The sequence below is a fragment of the Vombatus ursinus genome, unplaced genomic scaffold (assembly GCF_900497805.2).
Source record: "Vombatus ursinus unplaced genomic scaffold, bare-nosed wombat genome assembly UNPS02014809.1, whole genome shotgun sequence".
NCBI classification, from domain to species: Eukaryota; Metazoa; Chordata; class Mammalia; order Diprotodontia; family Vombatidae; genus Vombatus; species Vombatus ursinus.
The window spans coordinates 10,867,106-10,891,683 of NW_020954587.1; the positions used below are offsets into that span (position 1 = coordinate 10,867,106).

At 39.4% G+C, this 24,578-nt stretch overlaps 1 protein-coding gene across 4 annotated transcripts in view; it reads left to right on the forward strand.

Annotated features, from left to right (window-relative positions):
* The first annotated feature begins 2,660 nt into the window (after positions 1-2,660).
* The window catches only part of KDM6A (lysine demethylase 6A), a 258,225-nt gene continuing 236,307 nt past the window's right edge, over positions 2,661-24,578 (forward strand). For 2 of the 4 annotated variants that reach the window (XM_027875477.1, XM_027875478.1), the window contains exons 1-2: positions 2,661-2,995; positions 3,284-3,347. In XM_027875477.1, coding sequence (XP_027731278.1) covers positions 2,841-2,995; positions 3,284-3,347 — 219 coding nt within the window. In that variant the 5' untranslated portion in view covers positions 2,661-2,840. The remainder of the gene's footprint in view (positions 2,996-3,283; positions 3,348-24,578) is intronic. The other 2 variants (XM_027875475.1, XM_027875476.1) reach the window with 1 other exon arrangement.

Here is a 24,578-nt window from a genome sequence, read left to right on the forward strand (position 1 = left end):
GGCATTCACTTTGTGGAAGATAAGACTAGACTTAAGGCCGGAACAATAATCAGAAGGCCTTTGCTTCCTAATCTAGGGGAGAGGTTTTGAGGGCCTAAACTAAAATGGTAGCTGTATGAGCAGAGAAAGGGGTCAGATGCAAGTGATGCAGTGGCAGTAGAAACGGGCAAGATCTGTAATTTATTGGATATGTTGGGTGAGCAAGAGCAAGCTATGGAGGTAAGGCCAAGGTAACAAACCTATGAGACAAGGGCAAATGGTGGTGTCTTTGACAGAAATAGAGAAGTTTGGAAGAGGGTGGATTTGGAGAGATACACAGTGAGTTCTGTTTAGGACACAAGTTTGAGATGTCTTCAGGACAACTTATCAGTCACATGGTGACTTTTGCAGATGCAGTTACAAACCCCAAACCTCCTTTATCAATGCAATCAGTCTGAAGAAGCTACTCAGTTATACAAATGAAATGTAATACACCACAAGGACCAGGCAACGTGGGGAAAGCATAACAAAATCAAACATGAAATATAATCTACAGAAAACTGGAATTTGTTAGTCTAGCTGCTAGTCTCAGTGGAAGTATTTAAAGTATGTATGGGTTTATACTGCAATTGGGATTTTAAAAAAAACTGAGCACCTAACAATAATTCCTGGGTCCTACTACTGAACTAAAAATGTCTTCCCTGTATTTCCAAATATAGAATTGACACAATTGTTGCCAGTATCTGAAATACATGGAATCCTATTAATATGAATGCCAAATAAAAGGTTTAGTAAGGAATTAAAGGGTAAATTTATTGGTCATTAAATCCATTTTACTATTCCTTCTCATCGATGTTTGCAGGTCTTACCTAGAAAACAGACTTTGCTCAGAGACTACCTTTCAAGCCTTGCCTATTTCATCAGGTCAAATAAGGTAAGCCTCGTTTCTATTCTTTATTTTCCCATTTTCTCCCAATTATACTTGGGTCTTTTAAGTTATGGGTGTTTATTTACACATGAGATTAGCTGTCAAAACAGCACCTTCATAAATGCTACTGCAATTGTCAGTAGGGTTATTTATTGGGAAGCAGGAAGCCCGGTGGAAACTTGGAAGAGTCAGAACACCTATCTATGCTACCAAGCTGGGAAGCTTTGGGCAAGTCTCTTAACCTCTCTGTTTCGTTTTCTCCCCCTGTTAAGTAAAATGAAGTGGTGGTCTTTCTCAGCTCTAACAGTCTATTGTGTGGCATGGAGTTTCTGAGGACACCTTTCTCCTGGTCTCAAACGACCAGAGCCGCCCCAGCCGCCGGCCCCTCGAGGTTCCTGCCCCTGCCCCTGCACCGGCCCTGGACCCCGGCTCGCAGAGCTGCTTGAAGATTATGTAGCATGAACCAAGATGAAAAAAACCCGGGTATCTCATCATCCCATTTTCCGTCATTTTCTCTCAGGGAAGGTGACTGGGCAGCGACTATTTCTCCAACGTGCCGGGAGAGGTGGCTGCAGCGCTGGGCTCCAGCTTGACGTAACCAGACGGCGGCCTCCGGCCTGGCATCGATCACCCGGGTGGCGACTCTCCTCCCGCGGAGCCCGCCCGGGCTGCCCGCTGCCCGCTCCCCGCGGCGCCCAGACGGCAGCCCTCCGCCGCAGAGGTTATTTCCCTCTCCCGGCACCCCGCCATCGGGTGAGCTCGAGGCCCCGGGCCCGACCAGGGGTGGGCCCCGCGGCTATCTGGGTGGGGTGGCAGCCGCGCCCTCCCCTCCCCTCCCCCTCCCGCTCCAGCCCCGGGGTGTGTGCGCTGGGGAAGCCATTATTACCCAGCGGTGCCAAAAGCCAACGCCTCGCGCCGAGGGAGGGGGAACCCGTGACGGCTCCTCCCTCCTTCCCTCTCCAGCCTGGCTGCACCCACGGACCCACGCCCCCAGGATCGCCGAGGCCACTCGAGGAGGAGCCACGGAGGCGGCAGCCCCTGAGAGCCGGAGCTCGCAGGGTAGCTTGAGGATCGAATGGAGCCGCCCCGCCTCCGCCGCTGCGTTCACAGGACAAACGCGGCGGACGAACCCTCAGACGCCGGACCTCGCCCTCTTACCCCCGCCTACTCCCAAGCCCCCTCCTCCCCCTTCCCCAAGCCCCCCGCAGCTCCCGAGGTGACACGGTCCGGACCCTCCATTCTTTTCACGAGTATATTTAACGAGCACAACCTAACTTAATGTTCCTACACGTTGACAACTCTCCCACGGACAGACGCATTCCCGAGCCAACCAGAGGCTGAGCCCAGGGGCCATCCCGTTCCTCCGTCACCAATCGCCGGCGGCCTTGGTGGGAGGAGTCACAAGAGCTAGCAAGTTGAGTCGAGGCGCGGCTGACGTGAGTCAACAAAGGTCACGTGGGCCCGACTACTGGACAGGATTGGCTGTGCCGAGGCCGGGCGGGGAGGGAGGGGGGTCACGGCGGCGGCGTGGGGTTCGCTCTGTGACACAATTACAACAACTTTGTGCTGGTGCCGGGGAAGTTTGTGTCTCTAACAAATCCCCTCTGGGCGCCCCTCAACGCCGCTCTCTGGCTTTCCCCGCTATCCCTGCCCGCCGCTGCCCCACACCTAACCCCCGCGATGTGACCCCAGTGTTGGGTTCCGCTGCCGTCGCCAGACCCCGACCCCTCGGGGTGCCCGCAGCCCCTGCCACTGCCGCCGCCGCGTTGTGATTTCTCGGCGCCGCCGCTCGCGGTGGAGGAGGAGGAGGGTGGAGGAGGCGGAGGCGGCGATAAAGTTGGTGTGTCGGTCCGCTCGGAGATTGGGGGGTTTTGTTCGCGGCCCCGGCCCGGGGGGGTCTCGTTGTTGGGAGTTGTTAATTCGCTGCGTTTCCATGAAATCCTGCGGAGTGTCGCTCGCTACCGCCGCCACCGCCGCTTTCGGTGATGAGGAAAAGAAAATGGCGGCGGGAAAAGCGAGCGGCGAGAGCGAGGAGGAGTTCCCCAGCCTGACAGCCGAGGAAAGAGAGGTGCTCAGCGGACTCGACAGGTACTGACCGCGGCCCGGCCTGGCCCGGGACGGGGGATCCGCGCCTCTCTCCCCCGGGGGGAGGGAGGGGGGACGCGGTGATTTGTCTCCGGGCGGCTGGAGGCGGCGGCGGCGGCGGCGGCGCCGTGTGCGGCGGGACCCGCTCCCCTTCCTCCGTGCCCGGCCGGTCGCTGCCATCGCCGCCGCCGCCTCCGCGGGGGCCTCCCGGGCGGCGGCCGGGGGACGTGGGGGGGAGGTGGGTGCCGACTCGGGGACATTAAAGTGCTCTCTGCCCGTCTCTCCCTGCAGCCGCCTCTTCGGATTTTTGAGGCTTCATGAAGATGGCGCCAGAATGAAGGCCCTGCTGGTAAAGGTAAGGAAGACCCGGCAGCGAGCGGACGAGCCGGCCCATCCTCCCTCCCGACCCCTGCCCGGGCGTCGGGGAGGGGGGGCGGTGTGGACACTCGGGGCCTGGCTCGCCCCCCGCCGGAACTCGGACGGATGATTGCCGGACCCCCTCGGACCTCGCCTGCCCCCTCCCCCCACGGTCCCTTTTCCCTCCCGGATCCACTCCTTGCCGCCGGGGAAGAGGAGGGGGCAGCTCGGGGCGGCCCAGAAAGGGTCGGGGGAGAGGTTGGCAGGAAATCATGTTCCCTCCCTTCGGCCCCCCGCCCCGCGACCTCCCCAATGTGCCGCCCCCCGTGGTTACGACCCCTCCCCCCAAAGAACATCCTAGCTGAAGTCAGAGGCGGCGGCGGCCCGGAGCCAAGCCCTGGGCTCCATCTCAGCCGATGGAAAAAAAAAAACTGCCTGTTACCCGAGCCGGGGCTCCGAGTGGCGTGGATCGGGGGTGCCAGGAGGAGGGGAGAGGGTCGGGGCCAAGGGTTGTGGTGCCTGCTGATTTGTGCCGGAGCTTGGCTTCTCGCGCCTCGTGATTGTAAATACCTAGATGTGAACGTTCCCCGGTTCTAGACGACCGGCCCAGAACCTGGAACGCCGAGCCCAGGCTCGCTTCTGGCGTTTTCCTGGCCCTGGTTGCAGAGGCAGGACGACTTGCACTTCAGTGTAAGACGGCCAGGAGTTTGGATTAAAGCTGTTAACAGTGGCCGGTTTTGTGTACGTTTTACCTGAAGTTCAGTGATGTGTTTACTTTTTTGGGTCCAGCTGCCTCTGAAATATTGCAGTTGTGTGTATGTGTGTGCATGTGTATGTCTTTTCTTCCTGGAGCCTCCTTTACTGTCTTATTTGCCCGGGGCTCAGTGCTCGAATTTGGGGTACGCTGCCTGTTTATTTGTGTGGAAAGTTGTTGGCCCTGTCATTTAGTTAAGTAATGGCTGCTCCTATCGGCCCAAGATGGCGGGACGGGGTGGGAGGAGAAAGTGAGGGGGGCGGGCTGGGGGGAGGGAGAAGAGGTAAACATGGAAAGAAATAGTAGCGATGAAGAGGTTTCTCTATAGGAGAGTAGTCTTAACAGCATTTAATAAAAACTGTAAATGAATAGTGGCAAATCATTTCTCCTTTCCTGAGCTTGGAAACAACATTCATAAGCTTAATGAATCCTTGTCAACCTGTAGCATATTTAGTAGCCTATCGGTAAGCTATTTGAACAAAGGCTGTGGAGTCTCAGGCTTTCTGCGTCAGTTTGCATCACAAGGCTAAAGCCTTGTTGAAATATTTGTATGCCTTCATTATTTTTTTCCTCCAAAACTCGAGTAGGTGCATTAGGCAGTGCACCAGTGAGATGATGTTCTCGTTCCTAGTTCTGTCAATAACTTTGCATTTGACACCTAACCTTGTTACGTTTGTAAAGAAAGTTAATTAAAACCTAGCATGTTTCCTTCTTTCGGTTTTGTTGTTGTTGTTGTTTAAGTTCTAAAGAATTTCAGTCATCATTCTAGCCCCTATCGTCTTCTTTTTTTAGCGCTAATACTAATTTTCCCCATCCCTGTACTAACTTTCTCTTCAAAGTAAATAGAAGAGATTATGGTTTTGAGTAGCTTTTATAAGATCATTATAAGTATACTGTAAGTGTAACTTTTCAGTAAATACAGATTAGTATGAATAATATTCACAAGACTTGACTTAAACTTTAGTTAGGTTTTAATAAGAAGTAATTAGACATCCTAGAAAAAACAGGTAGTGATTAGTTCTGATACCAGATTTAATCGTACAAAAAAAATTTAATGTCTTAAGCTATGAAATTTAAGTTACAGTGTGAGCATTTGAAATTTTATTTTAAAATATTTGAATTTCATAATATGCTGTGATAACAAAGTACCAATCTAGCCACTAGTTTTGACAACAGTTTAGAAGAAGTTACACTCCTTTTCATTTAGGATGGATAATTGAAAACTATTTGTTGTTGGAAAAGTTTAGCCAAATCAGTTAAATTTTAGTTCTTTTAAGTTATTCCTTAGTTAATTATTTTTAATGGATTATAATTTTTTTTAAATGAGACCTGATGTTTATGGGGGTAGTGTTAAGTGTTAGCTGATTTTAAGTTGATCATATCTTTGTGCTAGTAATGTTGAACTTTTGGGTGAGAGTATGGTTATTATACCTTTGTAGATGTGATCCAGTAAATTTGAAGTGTTATGTTTTAAATTTTAGGAAATGGTTTTGTCAAGCTATATGCTGGCATGAAGATAATGCTTTCTCAACCTTTTCAAGCAGATAAATCTTAAGTGTTTGCCAAAATTATAAGTTTAATAAAAATGTGGAGTATATTAGAGCTTGACAGACTACTTACTATTTAGTTAAGATGAAAAAAGCTCAAATTTAACCTGTATGATTGAATGAGTCAGCTTTAAGGCTTACTGGGTTGTGAGTTCCTACCTGATTAGGTCAAGACTCATTGGCCATATCATTAAAGTAACTGTTTAAGTTCAGTAAAACACTCTGAGTGTGTGGTTGTAGTGTCCTGCAATTTTTAGTTGGAGCCTGGTGAGCCTGAACATAACAGTTAAAATATGTTTTGTAAAGTACCGCATCATAACCTTTCTCACTGTTTGTTTTGGTGACTCTACAGAATGAATGAGATGAAATTCTGACATAGGATGTACTTAATTATTTAGTTTCCCAGGAACGTTATAAGAAGTATGAAGGATTATGTGTTTTGCAAAATGTTGGAACCATGTTGGTTTTCAGAATCTTCTGTGAAAGTTCTCGTTGGCTTGGGATGCTTTAGAAGGGTAGTCTTGCCTTCAGGACAGATAACAGGACTGGAAAAAAGTCACTTGTTTTTTCTAGTCCTCTGTTTTAAAGCCTGTGATTTTTGTGCCTCCCAACGGATCCCTCCCAAAGCATGACTGATTAACTGAAGTGTTTTAATGGTTTTTCCCCAAATCTTCTGGTGACATTATTATTCTAGGAATGATTTATCTGTCATCCTCCCAATCTCTTTTTGACTCCTTACTCCCTTTCCATTTCTCTAGGCTTGGCTCAGATTATGGGCATATTTTATACTTTATCATCCTCATCCTCATCTTCATCATCAGAAGCAGACACTTTACATCATGCTTTAATAAGTGTTTTTTAAAAGCTGTTTTCACATTTTTTTCTTATCTCTCCTCCCCTCCCCTTCCCCCCTCCATGTGTCTCCCTTGTTTTTCCATGACGCCCAAGAATACTTTGCTCTAGATTCTCAGGTCCTTTGATGTTTGTGTGTATATATCAATTTTTATAATAATAACTTCACTGACACAATTTTTCTCTTGATGTGATGAAGTAGTCCATTTGGTTTTCAGTATCTGTTGCTATTCTTATATAAAGCTAATGGTTCTATGAAAAGTCTTCAATTGGTTAATTATGTATATGGTAGGGGAAATAGTGTGATATTTAAAATATTGGGTTATAAATGTATTCTAATTCAGTTTTAAAATCAAGGTCTTGAACAATCTTAAAGATGCTATTTAAACTAATGCTGACACACTCAGTCTTCTAATATGTAATGCAGGGATCCTTATTTTTTAATTATAGTGGAGTAGTTGAAAAGTAGGAAGTAAAACATTTTAACGGAAAAAACATAGCTATGATGACTTTTGTGTCTTTTAAATAATCTTTTGGGTTAATTTGGTTTTCATTAGAATAAAAAAAGAAATGTTGAATTGAACTGTAATTATGGTATTGTGTTAGTATAATACAAGTGGGATGGGGAAATCTGTATCTATACCATAGAATAATTATTAAAGTTCTCTGATAGCTATTTAGGGACAAATCATGAATTCCAGGTTTGACTTTGGTATGTTGTTAAACATCACACTCTTATTTATACAGAGTAGGATCACCTTTTGAGATGTTAAAAGTATTGCATGTCAGATAAAAATGGGAATTTATTATTTTTCTTCCTTTGTGGAAAATTTTTGAAGTAGCTTTAAAAATATTTTTCCAGGCATTGGAACTAATTTAATGGATTTTAAAGTATTCATTTTCCAAAATTCTGGTTTTCTTGGCCTAGACAGGTTAATAGCAGCCAGCAGTTATAAATTACAGGGGTTCTTGATTTCTGGTGGTAATATTTGAAGAATTATAATTAAAATCGTTTATTGCTGTACATTTTTTCTATAAGCTGACACTTAAATAGATGTATTAATCCTTAATGTTTATGATGGTTGATGTTTCTGTTGATACATTGACAGAATTATCTTGTTTAAAAAAGCTATGAACTATACTGTGTAGTTTTTGAACTGTACCTTTTAGACTTTAGATGCTGTTTTTAGAAGTTTGAGAAGTGATTTTAAAATAGTTGATGGAATTGAACATGTTCATATGAATTAACACAAGATTTTATTGTTTGAAAATTAGGTAATGAAGTTGTTGTATGCATTATGTGGAGTGTAGATGTATTACTGTTTTCTAGTTAGGAAAGCAATCATCCTTTGAAAAGTTTGATAGTGTTTACAGGTTCCTAGAAAAGGTGGTACCGTGCAGCATTTGCATGAAATGACCCTGAAAAACTAGCTTGGTTTGCCTTTAAGTTGAGCCAAGGTAACAGAAAATGTTTGGTATCTGAAGATGAGTTAGGACATAAAATTTTATATGACAGCAGTTAATGCTAAGTATTATGCGGTTTTTACAAAATAAAATTGCTAGGGGTCAACTGACTCGTCAAGTCAGCCTTTAAAGTTATTTAGAAAAGCTGCATATGAAAAATCAACTCAAGTGACAAAGCATGATAATGATGGGAAAATAGCTTCTTAAAAACACAAGTTAGCACTATTTAGGGCTCTTATTTTGGGTCAGGTAAGACTAGTATAATTCATATTCTATTGCATGTCTTAGATTCAGCTTTTTCATGGACAAGGCCAAATGTTACTTTCAAAATCCATAAGTAATATGATGTTAATTTTTTTTCCTAAGTAAAAAGTCAGTGAGAGGTGCTTTGTGCTTATTGGAACTTACGATAATGAACGTTACCACTGTGCATTATTAATAATAATATTTTTGAAATGTGGTATCTAGAGAGCTAATTTGTGTTAAGAAAACAACAGCAGATTTCCTAGGAACTGAAATGGTGGTTAGGCTATTTGTGGAACCACATGCACTTATTTGTAGAATAGTTAATTAATTAGTTTGGAGGTTATTTAATGAATACATAATTGACAATCATATATGAACTTCACATGATTTAATTTTATTTTACAGATGATTGTAGTATATTTGGTATTCAAGGTCTTTAATTTTTTGCAGTGCAGTTTCCAGAAAGGTAATAATACATTACTTATGATAAAGGTACATTTTTAAAGTTCTTCCAAGTTTGTCAAGCTTATATTTGTTTCCAAGTTTACAGATTGATTGTCTTTTAAATATGTGAGGGGTTGAATTTTCAGTTCGTGATTTAGGAATTTGCAATGTGTGCATAACAAGAAGTGTGTGTGTCTTTTTTTTTTTGGTAATCAGAGACTAGGTCTTTGAACTCAAATTTTTGGCAGATAGTTAAAGGAAGAGTTTATCTTCATCCTCTTCAGGATGGTAGCTATTGATATTTATCTACCCATTGATATTTTTGTTGAAATCTTACATCTCTTGGAAGTGAAAATGAAAAACAAATGTTTGTTTACAGATGGGGGGTAGAAAACACGTACAGATTTGGGGATATGGGATAAATTATTTTACTTGTTTTCCTCTTGGCTGGGACCCTGTAGTACCTGAGGGGAGTAAGAAATGCTTGACTTGGTTTTTCTACTTTGCATTATATAAGGTGGGTATGTGATTTGATCTTGACTCCAGGCAAAAAAAGTTGTACTTTTTATCTGTCACTAACTCACCCTATGACCTCAGGGGAGATATGACTTTCTGGGCCTTAGTTTATTCATTTATAATGGGAGAGTTCAGATGTCTTCTAAAGTCACTTCCAGCTTGAAGTTGTTTGATTTGGTGTATAAAGTAAAACAACTGTATAGATTGTAGAGCTAGTGTGTTGAAAGGTGTAGTGTTTGTGGTTTTGTGTTAGGTCTGTGGAATAGAAATTACAGAAATGACAAACAATATATGATATAGCAGCATTATGTTTCTAAGAGCTGTGTCTGTGGCATTACACTTGGAATTAAGTTTACTTGTAGGGCATTTGATCTGTGAGGTTGGCAAAAATAGAAATAAATTCAAATATGAAAAGAAATAATTATTTCCTATGACTTTTATATGGTAGCCCCAGTTGATAGGAAGTGCTATTACTTTAAAAGCATGCTTCATTCATAGTTCATTTGATTTTTTCCCCTTTAATTCTTTTAGTTAAATAACTTAAGAGAAAGGCAGAAAAGTATATGAGAAAAGTTGGCCTTGGAGTTGGGAAGACCTGTCTTCATGCCCCTACTACCTCAGCCACATACTTAGTATTTTTGTAAATCTGGGCCTAGTCATTTAACTTCCCTGTGCCCCAGACAATTTTCTTAGACTATAAATTGCAGATTAGGTGTCCATAAAGGATATCAACATTGCAGATGGAATTTCTTTACTGGGACTTTTACCAATGAAATCATAGGTCTGAAGAAAAAAAAACTTAGAAGAATTTCTGTAAATTCTGGTGGATTAAATTTGTTTGTATTCATGTGTATGGTGATAAATTTTCTTGGACAAGCAGTGGGGGTTTTAAGAAATAGATTTAGCAGATCTATGTGTACTGATGGACAACACATCAAAAGGAAAACACATCAAAACAGGACCATAGCACAGTTAACTTTTGACACTTGTTCTACCCTATTGGGCTTCTAAAATGTTATCTTCTGAATACCTATTTATTTACCTGAAGTCTTATTTGAGATGGTGGTTATCAAATAAACAATAGTGACTTTTAACACTTTTTAAAAAATAATTTATTTTTAGTTTTCAACATTCACTTCCATAAGATTTTGAGTTTTAAATTCCCCCCCTTCTCCTCCCCCCTCCCTAAAACAGCATGCAGTCTGATATAGGCTTTACTTATTCAAATTAAGCATATTTTCACATTAGTCTTGTTGTGAAGAATTAGAACTAATGAGAGGAACCACGAGGAAGAAGAAACAAAACAAAACAACAAAAGAAAAGGAGAGCAAATAGTGTGCTTCCATCTGCATTCAGACTCCATAGCTCTTTCTGTAGATGTGGATAGCATTTTCCATCATGAGTCTTTTGGAGTTCTCTTAGATCCTTGCATTGTTGAGAAGATCTAAGTCTATCAGACTTTAATACTTTTTAACTGTCTTGGTGTTTTTGACCTCAGACAGTGGTCTTCTAGGATGTTAGTTTCTTAGGTGGTTATAGTTGTTGCCATAATAAGAACAGTAGTTGGTACGTTAGGGTTTAAGGTTTGCAACATACTTAACATACATTATCTCATTTGAACCTTTCAGCAATTATGAAGAAACTGAGATTGAGAACTTAAGGGACTTGCCTGTGTTCAGGCAGCTAGTAAGTGTGAGAAATGGGATTCTTGACTCTCAAGGCTAAGCCCTCAATCTTCTGTTATACTACATATTCCCATCTTTTCAGGTTTTTTCCTAGATGATCAGAAAGGGCAACTCCTTCACTTGTACTATTTATTCTCAGGGTCTTTGCTGCCAGGCTTGATCCCTCCATCCCCTTTTTAAATGATGAAGAGTTATGAATGTGTATTACCTGATGCAGGGTCAAGTAAGTAGACTTTTTATCTGTTCTACTTTCATTTATTGACTGATACTGATATGTATGTGATTAATTTTCCTCCAGTAATTAATTCATTGGTCCTTGAACAAGGATTGCGCTTTAGGAGTACTGACTTTAATAATGTTTGTGGATAGTTATAAGATTAGTGTGATAGGGGAGGGCATTTTGTCTCCTTCCTGCCATTCTATTACCATTGTGTGGAAGTGGAAGGACCATACAGGATGAGGGGACCATTTTGAAATTTAGTTCATTTCATGGGTTTTTGTGGCCAAACATTTTGTTACCAACTGACCAACCTTCTCGTCTGACCATATCACTAAAACTCCAGTTGCCCCCTATTGCCTCTAGGATTAAATACAAAATCTTCTTTTTGGTATATAAAATCCTTTAAATTTGTATTCAGTCTGTCTTTCCAACATTTTTATAAATAACTTTTCCCCTATATGCTCTCTATGGTCCATCCAAACTGGCCTTTTTTCTTGTCTTCCCATCTCCCTGCCTTTACATGGGTAGTAGTTCTTGCTTGGAATGTCCTTCCTCATCTTAGAATTACTAGGTTTTTGTCCCCCCCCCCCCCAAACTCTGTAGAGGTGCCAGCTTATTCATGCAGCCTTTTCTGTCTTCCCCCTTGCTTCTACTGCCACCTCTTCCCTGAAATCACATTATATTTATATATGAACATTTTATCTCTTTAAGGTCAGATAGTATTCCATGTTTTGCCTTTGCTTCCCCAATACCTATAGCACAATACCTGTGGTTGCTTGGTAAAATGCTTGTTGATTTGGTCATGAGCCTCTCTGTACTTACACATGCTGCTCCTAACAATAGCAGGCTGTTGCCATGCCTTTATTTGAAAGTTGTTTGGTTTGGCAGAACTTTATAGAGCTTGTTCTTCTAGTATCATAGATTCCCAAGAACTTGAGTCTCCTTCATGTCACAATGTGGTTGGTTATCAGAGTAGGACATACATATATATAGCACTTCTGATCACAGAATATATGGAAGCAGTGCATTCCTAGAAAAAGGTCTATTTTGAATCCTATTTTCCCTTTGTATTCTATTACACATTTGGAAATGATTTCCTTTTGAAAATTTTTTTTATCATGGATTAATTAATTAATCAGTTCTTAAAATGTCTGACATGGTTTGTAACATTCTTAAATGTAAAAATTAAATGTTAATATTGGAATAATGAAAAAATAAAAAAAAATAGACTCTAGCTTGTGTTTATCCTGTATACATTCCATCGACTTTTAAGGTGAAGCAGCATGCTTATACAAAGACGTAAGTAGAAGTCGCCATAATACACAGTTCAGGTGAATTTGGATCTGATTGAATGGCTGGACCCAAATAGTAGTTTTGATTTGATGACAGCTTAACAGGACGTCTCTAGTGGGATATACCTCAGGGATCTGTTTTTGTCTGTTACATTTTTATCAGTAATTTGGATAAAGGCATAGATTGTGTGTTTATCAGATGTGTAGAATTTCTCACAGAATTAAAAGTCATATTCACCTGGGGTCTAGTTGGCACATTCCACTGTCTTCCTTTTTTTTTTTTTTTTTTTTTGAATGGGGCAACATAGGACTGTCTTAATCCTGTGGTGCCTTCTCTGTGGTCTTTCAAAGGTTTCCTAATCACACCTGATGGTTGTTAAAGTACCTGAGGATGTAGTTCATTGATTCCCAGTCACTTGAACTCTTAGAAGACAATAGCTAGGTTCTATACAGTATCTTACTATATTCCTAGTTATTTTGACTATCCTGTTAGCCATTTTTCTTTCCTTTCCTTTTTTCTTTTTCTCCTGAAGTAAAGTGTGAGATGGTGGTTGTGTTTATCGTTGTCCTTTCTGCTCCAAGAAGCAGTCCCTGTATTTTTTTTTATTTTATTCCCTTTTGTTCTTAGTTTTACTTGCCAGACTTACCTTATTGTTACCTTTAGCATTCCTTGTACTATTACAGTGAATGTACTATTTTTAATATGCTGTTATGTCAATATAATATTATAATAATATACTATTCTTACAGACTGTGTCTTACTTTTCTTTTTACTTTCTGTTCTTACTTTCTTCCATGTTTATTAAGTACCTACTGCCTGTCAGTTTCTCAGGATACAAAAATGAGATAGTCATTGCCTTTCAAGGACATTACATTCTACTAGGTAGTGCTGTGATGGGTACACAAAGGAGTAAGTACAAAATATATACAAAATAAATGCAGAATAAACTCTGGGGTGGGGGCTGTATATACAGCTTGTGATCACAGACAGGTCACTTAACCTTCACTCAGCTGTTTCCTCATCTGTAAATGAAGATGATACCTGTAAAACCTACCTCATGGAGTTTTTGTGAGACTTTATAATTTTCAAGTGCTATAGAAATGGATTATTAATTTCTTCTCAACTTATGGGATGGAATTTGTATAGAAACTGTCTTGGGACAAGTTGCTCTCCTGATACATTTTTCTTTTGTATGTTCAGTAGGCCACTTCATTGCTGTTTTTGTAGTTAAATAAAATTATTAGGATGTAAACATTTTTTGTTGGCTTCCTGAAAGCATCCTTGGAACAACTCCAATAGCAGATAGGATGATGGCGGTGATAAGTACTTTGTCCTTTCCCCAAATGATTTCACTTTCTTTGCTAATTTTCTATATTTTGAAAGACTTTTCTTCCATGTAGCATGGAGAGCGAGAATATTTAGTATGCCATCTTCCCAAATGTTGTTAAGTTTTGTTTTTTTGTTTGTTTGTTTGTTTTTTGCAAGGCAGTTGGGGTTAAGTGACACACAGGTAATGTCAAGTGTCTGAGGCCGGATTTGAACTCAATTACTCCTGACTCCAGGGCCAGTGCCCTATCCATCTTGCCACCAAGCTGCCCCTGTTCTTAAGTTTTTATTGATGATCATTGTTATAGTCAAGACAATTGTGGGAAACAGTTCAGTAACGGTTCTTTCTCTCTGTGATAATGCTCCGTTACAGTATTGTTTACTAGCTGAATTTTCCAGGATATATTGAAGTCTGGATTTTGCAGTGTAGGGATTTTTCATCTATCAAGGAGTAAAATTGATCCTCTGATGTTTAATTTTAGCCACCAAGTCACATCTTGCTCAGTAGTCAAGGTGCTGAATTTTTTGCAGCCTGCTGTGCTGTGTTGCACATTTTCTGGTTTATCTTTGTGTAGTCGATCTGTTCTTCACATTCAGCACTCCATCTCCCAACTCTTCTCTTTTGTACTCATGCTCTCATGATTTATTTCTTCTTCATCTCTACTTTCTGGGGTCTCTTGTTTCTTTAAAAACTACTCTTGCAACCTTTGTGAAGCCACTCTTGATCCTTCCCAGATTCTAGTGCCCTCTCCACAAACATTTGCCTTGTACCTATATTTTGTCAACATTTGTTTCAACTTTGACCTTTTAATCCTCAGCGCCTTACACAGCGATTGTCACATAATAGTTCATAATAAATGCTAATCTGTATTGGTCTGTAAGTCTGGACACTTTAAGGATAATCCTCTAATTTTTAGATGGTGATAAACCTGGTCCTGAATTGCCATCAAAACCCTCCTATTTCTATAAACAAATGCATGTGATGGAGTTATTTGTGCAGCTTTATTGTTGACTGATTTCATGCAGATGTTGACCATAGAAATGCCTTTTGATTGACTTTTTGATCTTAGCTGTTTCATCCATGCAAAGGTAAAGCACTTTCACTTACATTTGACAAATCTAATGGCACATCCTTCTTGTTCATCCTTGTTTCAGAAGTATTTGTGTAGGTTTTTGAATTAACTGAATTAACTGTTGAGTGCTTTGAGCATCCTCTTCTTTTTTGGAGAGGAGTGTTAACTATTCTATGGTTGCCTTAAGGTACAAGTCCTATATTTTGTTAATAATTTACAAATCCATTGTAGTCCATTTTGCAGTTACAAAAGTATACGTTAAGATTTTTACTGTGTGGGTGCTAGTTGCTTTAAATTAGTTTTTTCCCCATTGAATTTTTTTATTCAGAATATAGTAAGTTTCATAGTGTATTTGGCCTCAGCTTTCTGCTTAATGGCTTTCTGCTTAATGACTTTCTGCTCAAGGTGTCTTGCCTGGAGAGACCCAGGGTATTTGTAAATATGATCTTCCTCCATAGGTTCAGTTTGATCTCCTGACTTTAAGCCTGAAACCTTGATGTTTGTTAAGGGTTATACACTTAAAGGTTCAGATAACTGATACCGTGGGAGAAGAATTCATGAGATGAAGGGCCTATGTTAATGTTCCCCATACAACCTGATGGTCATCTGTGTAAGTAGAGTGATAAATAAGATACCTTGATTCGATTTGACTTCCTCCTTAACTTGGAAGTCAGACTTTCACTTAGGGGAGATGATAATGGATTTAAGGCTGTCATCATGATTGTCATGGTGGTGGTGGTTTTTATTATTGGCAGCATGGCATAGTGGTTTGAGAGCTGGTGTCAGTCAGGAACCACCGGGTTTCAAGTCCTGCTTCTGACACATACTAACTCCTTGATCTGGGCTGATTACTTAATCCCCTATTGCCCCCGGTAACTCTTTTAACATCTTAAGTTGTAGCGGAGGCGTGTCTATCTGCATCCAAATCATTCAACAAATAGTAAGCACATAACACAGTGCTAGGCACTATGCTAGATGCTTGAGGATATGAAGACAAAAATGAAACAGTCCTTGATTTCAAGGAGCTTACACTGATAGAGAAAGATCCTTATCCGGCGCTCCTAACTTTGGAGAAATTACAGGTATGGTAAAATTTATGATTGATGATAATGATGATGATGATTCAATGTATGTTTAAGTTCCACTTTTGATAGATAACTGGCTGTGTGATCCTGGGTATGTCACTTTAACCTCTTAGCCTTAAGACTAAGTTGGAGAGAGTGTGACCCCCTGCAGAAGTAGAGGAATGTCTTTACCCAAGAGTTCCTATGCTAGTGAAATCACAGGTCCATTCATTGTTGTTGTCATTGTCGCCATCATTATCATATCACAAGTATAGTAAAATTATCATCATTATCTTATGGATGGGGACCTTTGGTGTTTTGAGACTGTGCACTTATCCACCAATAGGAGCATCTGAAGAACCTCATAAATTAGGACCACTTACTATAGCATTTGAAATCAGGGCTCCACTGGTTTGCAGAATTTAAAAATAAGGAGACTTGATCAGTTTCTATTACTATTTTGGAACTCAGTTCCGTAATAGTAAGGGGAGAAGGGAATTCATTACAAAACTTAATGTGTCGAAAGAAGATTTACTAGAACATAGAATATCTATGAATATGCGTGTGTATAAAGGATAACAGAATATCTCAAGTATTAAAGTATAGAATACCTATATGACTAACTGGGGTGAGAATGGAAAACTTGGTGGCCTTTTTCAGATTGAGGTGTGATTATTTTAATAGTTCCACAGATTTGGTTTCTGTGGCTGCTTCACAAAGGTTTCCCATGTTTGCCTTTTTGTTTTAAGAAAAGCTCTCTCTCCGACATGTTTCTGAAATGTGGGGATTCCTGATGGTGATGGCTGGGGGAACACTGTTACCTGCTGGCTCAGCTTCCCAGGGGATCTGTGAGTACAGTAATTGGTTGACGGGAAATGACAGTAAGATATTTGAATGTTCCCCGATATATTCAAGATTAGTTAAGGTAACAAGGGAAATGTGGAGGGCACTATCTTTGTTACCATGGTGCTCTGGGAGTGCTGCAGATGGAAACTTTACCTCTGAGGTTTATTACTGGAAAAACTGGGAGAGACCTTTGTTAGTTTTAGGGGTGAAAGCAAAAAGTAAGGTACAGTTAATGCTTATAGGATATATACCACTTAAATGGCATGTGCCAGGAGATTGGCCTTGGGCTTAGTCTCTTCAATGAGAAATTAATGGCCTCATAAAGGTTGTGTTTCCTCTCCCAGTTATGATTCCACATGTGAAATCTTAGCTCAGATTCCGCAGGGGAAGGGAAACAAATTCCCAATACACAAAATCCTAATAAGGGTACAAAGGCCTTATTAATATAGAATTTTGTGTGTGTGTGTGTGTGTATGTGTGTATTCTGCAACAGACAATATTAAATCATTTATTTTCCTCAGTTTAGTGACAAATGATAACAAAGGTCAGTAATAATGGAAAAGCATTGTAGCAGTTAAAACTTTTTTTTTTTTGGTGAGGCAGTTGGGGTTAAGTGACTTGCCTAGGGTTACACAGCTAGTTAAGTATCAAGTGTCTGAGGTTGGATTTGTATCAAGTGTTTGAGGTTGGATTTGAACTCAGGTCCTCCTGACTCGAAGGCCAGTGCTCTATCCACTGCACCACCTAGCTGCCTCCAGTTAAAATTTTTTTGACCTTACTACGCCTTAACGAGTAAGATACCATCTTCTTCTAAATTCTCTGCCCAGAATAACCTGCTTGACAGTGATGAGTACCTTGCGTAAGCCTATGTCTCCTAGTTTTTATGTCTAACTTGATGTTGATAATCAGAGGTTTGTTAACAAAACTATCTTATTGTAGCTATCAGGGAATCTTGTTATCATCTGCATGGGGGAGATGGAGGGGGTAGGAGACTCTTTAAGATTGTCTTTTGCTCTATCTGCATCAGATATATTTTAATACTCAGCAAATAGTAAACACAGTGGGATTCTATATATCTTTCAGTAATTTGTGACAGTGAAGAGGTGCTGTGCTGCAGAAAACTGATTGCAAATGTTTGCCTATTCCCTTCGTACACTTTTATCTAGTGCCCTTGATAAATGTGAAAAAATTCATAAGGATTTTATAGGGAGATGAAAAAGTAGGCATATGGGTAGGTTGCTGATGCCCCCTTGATTGCCTTTTTGGGGTAATAATACCATCTGTCGTCTCTCCACCTCCCCCTTCTTCCCCCTTCTCCCCCCTTTACCCCACCAATTATTTGATATCTTCCCTCTCTTTTCAGATAACGTGAAAATTGATCCTGCAATGCTTTCAGAATTATTTTAGCTACATGAAATATTTCTTCTGGGTGTACTTATCCTGATTTAGTTATTTTTCGGGACAACCTGATTCATATGAAGGGCCGTTTCTTCATCCTCTAAGTATATTGGGAAGAGTGCAAATGTGACCTCATGTTGTGAATGATCAAAGTAAATTGATGTGTTCCACAATAATAGTCAACCACACCTGCAAAGAAGTTGTAGGTGTTGTGGGTATAGGATGGGAGAGGAAGGTGGCTTCTCATAGCTCCTCTTTGAGGCCACCCTTGGTCATTATAATTTTACAGCATTTATGTAGAGCTCTATAAAACATATCAGACTTTTTTGATGTGTTGGTTAGTTTTACTAAACTATTTCTCCCCCCCTCCCCCCACTTTATTCTTTATTATAGGGGATAACTCTTTGGGAGAGGCAGATGGAAAGGGATGCATTGGAAAATGTAGGTGATAGAAAATCAAAAGATATCAATAAAATTTTATTAAAAAAAAGTAAATTGCTTATAGAAATTTTGACTGATCTGTACCGTATTTGGGTTTTGTTGTCCTTCTAGCTTCAATGTCATTTTCTTTGGGAGACCTGTCTTAGTTGTGTCTCAGACAAACTTTCTTCAGACAGATTGTCATCTCATCCTCTTCACTGTTTTGTAAGGTTATGCTGCTTATTATCTTCCATCCTCTGGCAACATTTTATAATAGGCAAATGAGAGCAGAAACATGGTATAGAGGAAGGAGCATGAGATTTATAATTGTAGAACGTGGATTCAAATTCCATTTCTGCAACTTATTACTTATGTGTGATCTTGGGCTGGTCACTTCACCTCTTTGGGACTCAGTTTCCTCATCTTTACAACACGAAGGGTTTGAACTTGATGACCTCTGAGGTTTCTTCCAGTTCTAAGTCTGTGAGCTTGAATTTATATTCTAACTGGGTGTTGCTGTTGTTGGCCACTATTTTTCTTTTGCTTGGCAAGAAGAGTAAATATTTGTCGTCTAAGATAGTTTCTGGGCTTTCTTGGTCTACTGAGCTGTTGGTTCGCATTGATTAAACTTTTTAGGCTGTGGTGATACTTAAAATCAACATTTTAATTCATGATGGCAGTATGATAGAGTGGAAAAGAGTTCTGGTTTTGGAGGCGGAGGACTTGGGTGTGGATGTTGCCTCTGCCAGTTAATACTTACGTGCTCTTGGGCAAGTCACTTAACCTCTCTGGGTGCTGCCAAGCTTCCTTCTTTCTAAATTGAGAAGTTAGAAGTAGATGACCTCTGAGGTAGGTCTCTTGCAGTTCTAGATCATGATACTGTGAAAATTGTTTCCTCTGTGGTGTTTTCTTTTGAGGTTGTTTTGAGTTGATCAAGTTTTGGAGATCTTAATATATATCTGGGGTCATCTTCTCATAATAAAACATTTTTTTTTACTAGATTGCTGTTTTAGAATTATATTCTTACTATTTGTCCTTACTAATATATACCTAACGATTTGGAAATGACTTAACTTGTGATCAGTGAATTCTATCAATTTATATAGTCTAGTAGTTCTCAAACTTTTTGATCTTGAGACCCCTTTACACACCCCTCCTTCCCACAAGAGCTTGTGTGGGTTATATCTATTCACTATTTACTGTATTAGAAATTAAAACATTAGTATTATTATCAAAACAGTTTTGACCTCTCATAGACCAGGAATTCTGAAAGGGCCTTAGGGAACACATGTTGAGGAACTCTGATATGGTCAATTTCCTCATTTCTAATTAAATCTGAAAAAAAAAATTTTAAGTGCCTGTTAAATATGCCCCAAAAGTCAGCAAGCACTTATTAAGTCAATAAGTCTTTGTTAAGTGCTTGCTCTTTACCTGACACTGCTTAAATGTTGTAGATAAAGATAAAAATGAAATAGTACCTGCCCTCAAGAAGTTTATATTCTCTTCATATTTAGTGTCTAATATTTAGTGCCTTCAGACTTACTTATGCTTTGTAGGAATGCAGCTTCTAAGTAGTGTTTAATCATTTGGTCTTAATTTCTTAGTCCTGGACCATATACATATGTGTGTGTGTTATTAATTTAAGAAACATCATCAAGCAAGCATTTCAGTATACCAGGAATTAAAAGGAGGGCCATATATATTAAAATGTAAACTTCTGTTATATATGGTTTAAAAAATGTGTATTTAGTTTAAAATGATAATAGTGAAATACCTTGCTTGTGTCCCCTTCTGAACTTCTTTTTGCTCTCCTGTGCTTTTTTAAAATGTTCCATTGATTTTTTTAATTTCTAATTTTGCATCACTTTCACTACCTATCTACTCTCTCCTTTCCATCTTTTGAAACAGATAAGTATAGTTAAGCAAAACAAAAATTTTAGCCATAATATAATATATGGTCTCATTATGCAGCTCTAATCCATCACCTTTGCAAAAAAGTGAGAATCATGTTCACTCAAGACAAATGAGACTTCTGACCTTAAGATTGGTCACTGAATTGATATAAAGTCTTTCAAAGTTGTTATGGTAGTCCTTATTATCCTTGTTCTGCTCGGTGTACCCTCCATTAATTCATGCAAGTATTAACCCAGGTTTATTTGAATCTGTCATGTTTTTTTATTTCTTATGGGGCAGCAATAATCCCTTGCATTTATCTACCATAATTTGTTCAGCCATTCCCCAACTGATGGGCATGCACTTTGTTTCTGATTTTTTTTGCTACATCAAAAAGTCCTGCTATAATTAATTCTTTGCATATGACTAAGCATAGCATCACTCAGAGGGTATGCACAATTCAGTGATTTTGGGGGGGGGGAGGGGTTTGGTAATAGAATTCTAGGTTTTTATGCCGAGATGATTCTACTTGTTCACAGTTCCACCAATGTTGCATTAGTGTGCCTGTCCTACATTCTCTCCAACAATTGTCATTTTCCTTTTTTGGGGGAGGGTAATCTTTACCAGTCTGACAGAGGAAAAAACCTTAGTGCTGTTTTAATTTGTTTTTCTCTTAGTGTTTTGGATCAGTTTTTTTTTTTTTTTTTTTTGGCTAGGCAGTGGGGGTAAGTGACTTGCCCAGGGTCGACCACATATCTAGTAAGTGTTATGTGTCAGAGGCTGGATTTGAACTCAAGTCGTCCTGACTCCAAGGCCAGAGCTCTATCCACTACACCACCTAGCTGCCCCTGGATCAGTTTTTCATATGGTTGATTTCTTCTTTTGAAAACTGCCTGTTCACATCTTTGACTATTCATCTGTTGTGGTAAACTGTTTCCTAATATACTGTTTGTTGTCTTTCTCGGTTCCTACCTTTGTATTTCAAGTTACAGAATATCCAGATAGGCATATTGACTTGGTTTGGAAGACCTTGTGAAAAGTTGTTATTTAAGAAGAAATTGTGGCCTTTTTTTCTTATGCTCATATTCCAGACAAGTTGAGATGATGGTGTCCTATGGAATAATAATTATTCTTGCCTAAGTTAGTATGTTGAAACCAACATTTTATTTACTTTACCCCCAAACCTGTGAACCATTATTCTTTTTAACTGTAACTTCCTTATTTCATTTATGGCATGGCTATATTGCTATGGCTTAATTCCTGCAGAATTAAGCAAGCATTGGTTGTTGAATAAAGATCTACATTTGGAATATCAGTGATTAAATTACTTTATAGATGGTCCAGAAATTCTCCTTCATAGGACTGAAGGCTGTTGTATGTTTTTTCTTTGTTTCATGGGTTGCTATAGCCGAAAGATTGATTCCTTAGTAGTTAAACTACTTGTGAAGAAATTCTACGTACTCTATTTTTAGATAGTAGACAGTAACCACCACTTGAAAATAAGCTTCAATCTGCACTATGTGTCCATCACCTCTCTACATGAAGGTGGGTTAGCTCTTTTCATCACAAGCCCTCTAGAATTGTGGTTGGTTATTGTGTTTCTTAGAGGTCCTAAGTCTTTCCAAGTTGTTTGTCTTTACGATACTGTGATTTTATTAGTTATTCTCCTGGTTCTGTTCTTTTCACTTTTTTGTTTTGTTTTTGTTTTTTGGTGAGGCAATTGGGGTTAAGTGACTAAGTGCCCAGAGTCACACAGCTAGTAAGTGTCATTCATTTCACTTTTGTATCAGTTCATGCAAGCCTTCCCAGGTTTCTTCAGAATTACTCACTTTGTCATTTCTTAGAGCACAATAGCATTCCATCACATCATTCCATAACTTGTTCAACCATTCTTCAGTTGCTGGGTGTTAGAAACCCCTTGTGTTTCCAGCTCTTGGCCACTGCAAACAGAGATGCTGGAAATATTTTTGTCCATTTGAATCCTTTTTCTTTAATCTATTTGGAGTATAGATGTAATACTGATATTGTTAGGTACAGGCAATGCACAGTGTAATAACTTTTTGGCCCTAGTAACTAATTGCTTTCACAAATTTTTTGTATTTTGGAAAAGAGAAATTTATTGGCATGGTATGTAATGTGTGGCATTGAATTTAGCTCTTTTATGGTGAAGATAGTGCTTCCTCACAAATCACTTGTATCCCATGCGATCCATCCACGATAAACTAATATAATTTTTCATTTTGTGAACTATTATATATCAATTTTCATAATTTATAAAAGGTTTCATTCATGTTTTCAGAACTGGTAGCATGCCTGGTTTTTCCAGACCTGTTGAATGCTTAAATTGATAATGCCAGCAATTAATGTATATGTGTGTGTGTATGTTTGTTTCTACACGAGAAGTATCATGGTGTGGTGGATAGAGGTCTGAGTTCAAGTCCTGTCTGACCGTATTAGTTGCATGTGACCATGGGCACCAGTCATTAAACCTCTCTGTGCTCTGGCATTGCTCTTTCAAATTTGCTGATCTTTAAGATCAGTGTGGTGATGTTAATAATGTCATGGGTATTGATAAAATTAATGTCAAGTTAGCAATAGTTCTTACTCAGTGGCCTTTTGTTACTTAACCTTAGATATCTACCACTTTTTTGGTTTTCTATATGTATTTTTTTAAGGAAAAAACCTTTTAATTCTTGGTGGTTTAGAAAAGTTTTGCTTTTCCTTGAAGTCATAGTTATACTTAATTTTTTTTTATTATATTTCACATCATAGGATTTCCTTTCTTTTTTCCATTATGATAATAATGATCTTTAAGGGACATTAATTTAGCCAAATCCTATCATTTTTATGGAAGAGAAAATGAACACATAGTGACATGGTCACACAGTTAATAGAGCTAAAGTAAGAAATCATTGTATATTCCAATATATCATTATTGTTATTTAGAGTACCTTGATCCTAATTTTATTCCTTTATTAATTTACTTATTAATTTGTTGGAAAGGGTCAGCTAAGATCACTGTGTATTTAGTAAAATGGTGCTAAATACTGACAAATTCCATTAACTTTGATTATTGACTCTTATTGTTGGGGTTAGATTTAAGTCTGAGGAAGAAAAATTTTTCAGTTTTGGAATAGATTTTTATCAACATTGAAAAGTCACAAAGTATTGTGATGTTTAAATCAAATTCAAAGGCTTATCCAAAATTTGAGGTAATGAAATTTCTGTTAGCCAAAGAAGAGACTTCAGAGGCTGCTTATTCCACTGTATTCCTACCCACCATATCATTTCAGTATAAGATCATGTAGAACAGAACAAGCTTCCCTTGGAGCTTGAAAGACCTGGGTGCATGTGATGCCTCTGACACTGGCAGTGTGTGTTACCCCAAGTGGGGTCCTCACCTCTTCTTCAAGCCTCAGGCATAATTCTTCAGGTGCCCAGAAGATGTAGGCCTGCTTTAGTGGTCAGAGAACCCTCATTGGTGAGATCCCCATAATGGGCAATCCATTGACAGGTGGAAGGGGCTTGATAGGTCCTCTTACTCCAACGTCTTCTTTTTACAGATGAGAAAACTGAAACCCAAGGTTGTTCAGTTACATGTGCAAGGTAATACAGGGAGAGTAGGTCTGGGAGGCAGAATTGGAGCCTGTGATTTTAAAGAGAGTTCTTTTTTGAACCACATTGTATTTTTGACAACTGTCCCTTCAGGTGATTTAAGGGCATTACTGAGGATAATTTTTCTTAAAACTTACTTTAGTTAGGATATGATACCAGTGAAATCTATATTGTGGTTTTTATCTGCAAAGATTTGTTTCTTTTACACAAACCACATCTTTGATATATCTGAGTTGCTACGCAATTGCCTGCTTTTGGTCGATTGTTAGGGAAAGAATATGGAATGAAGAAAAAACACATCACTCTCACTAGAAAAAAAACAAAAAATGCATATACTCTGATAACAGTAACAGCTAGCATTATAGACTGCTTTTAAGATTTACAAAGCATTTTACATATTCTGTCTCATTTCATCCTTACAACTCTGAGGTAGTCGCTATTAGTATCCTCATTTTACAGATTAGGAAACTGAGACAGTGACTTGCTCAGGGTCACACAGTTTGTATAAGGCAAGATTTTCGTTTATTTAAGTCTTCCTGATTTCCAAGTCCAGCACTCAGTTTATTTCACCAC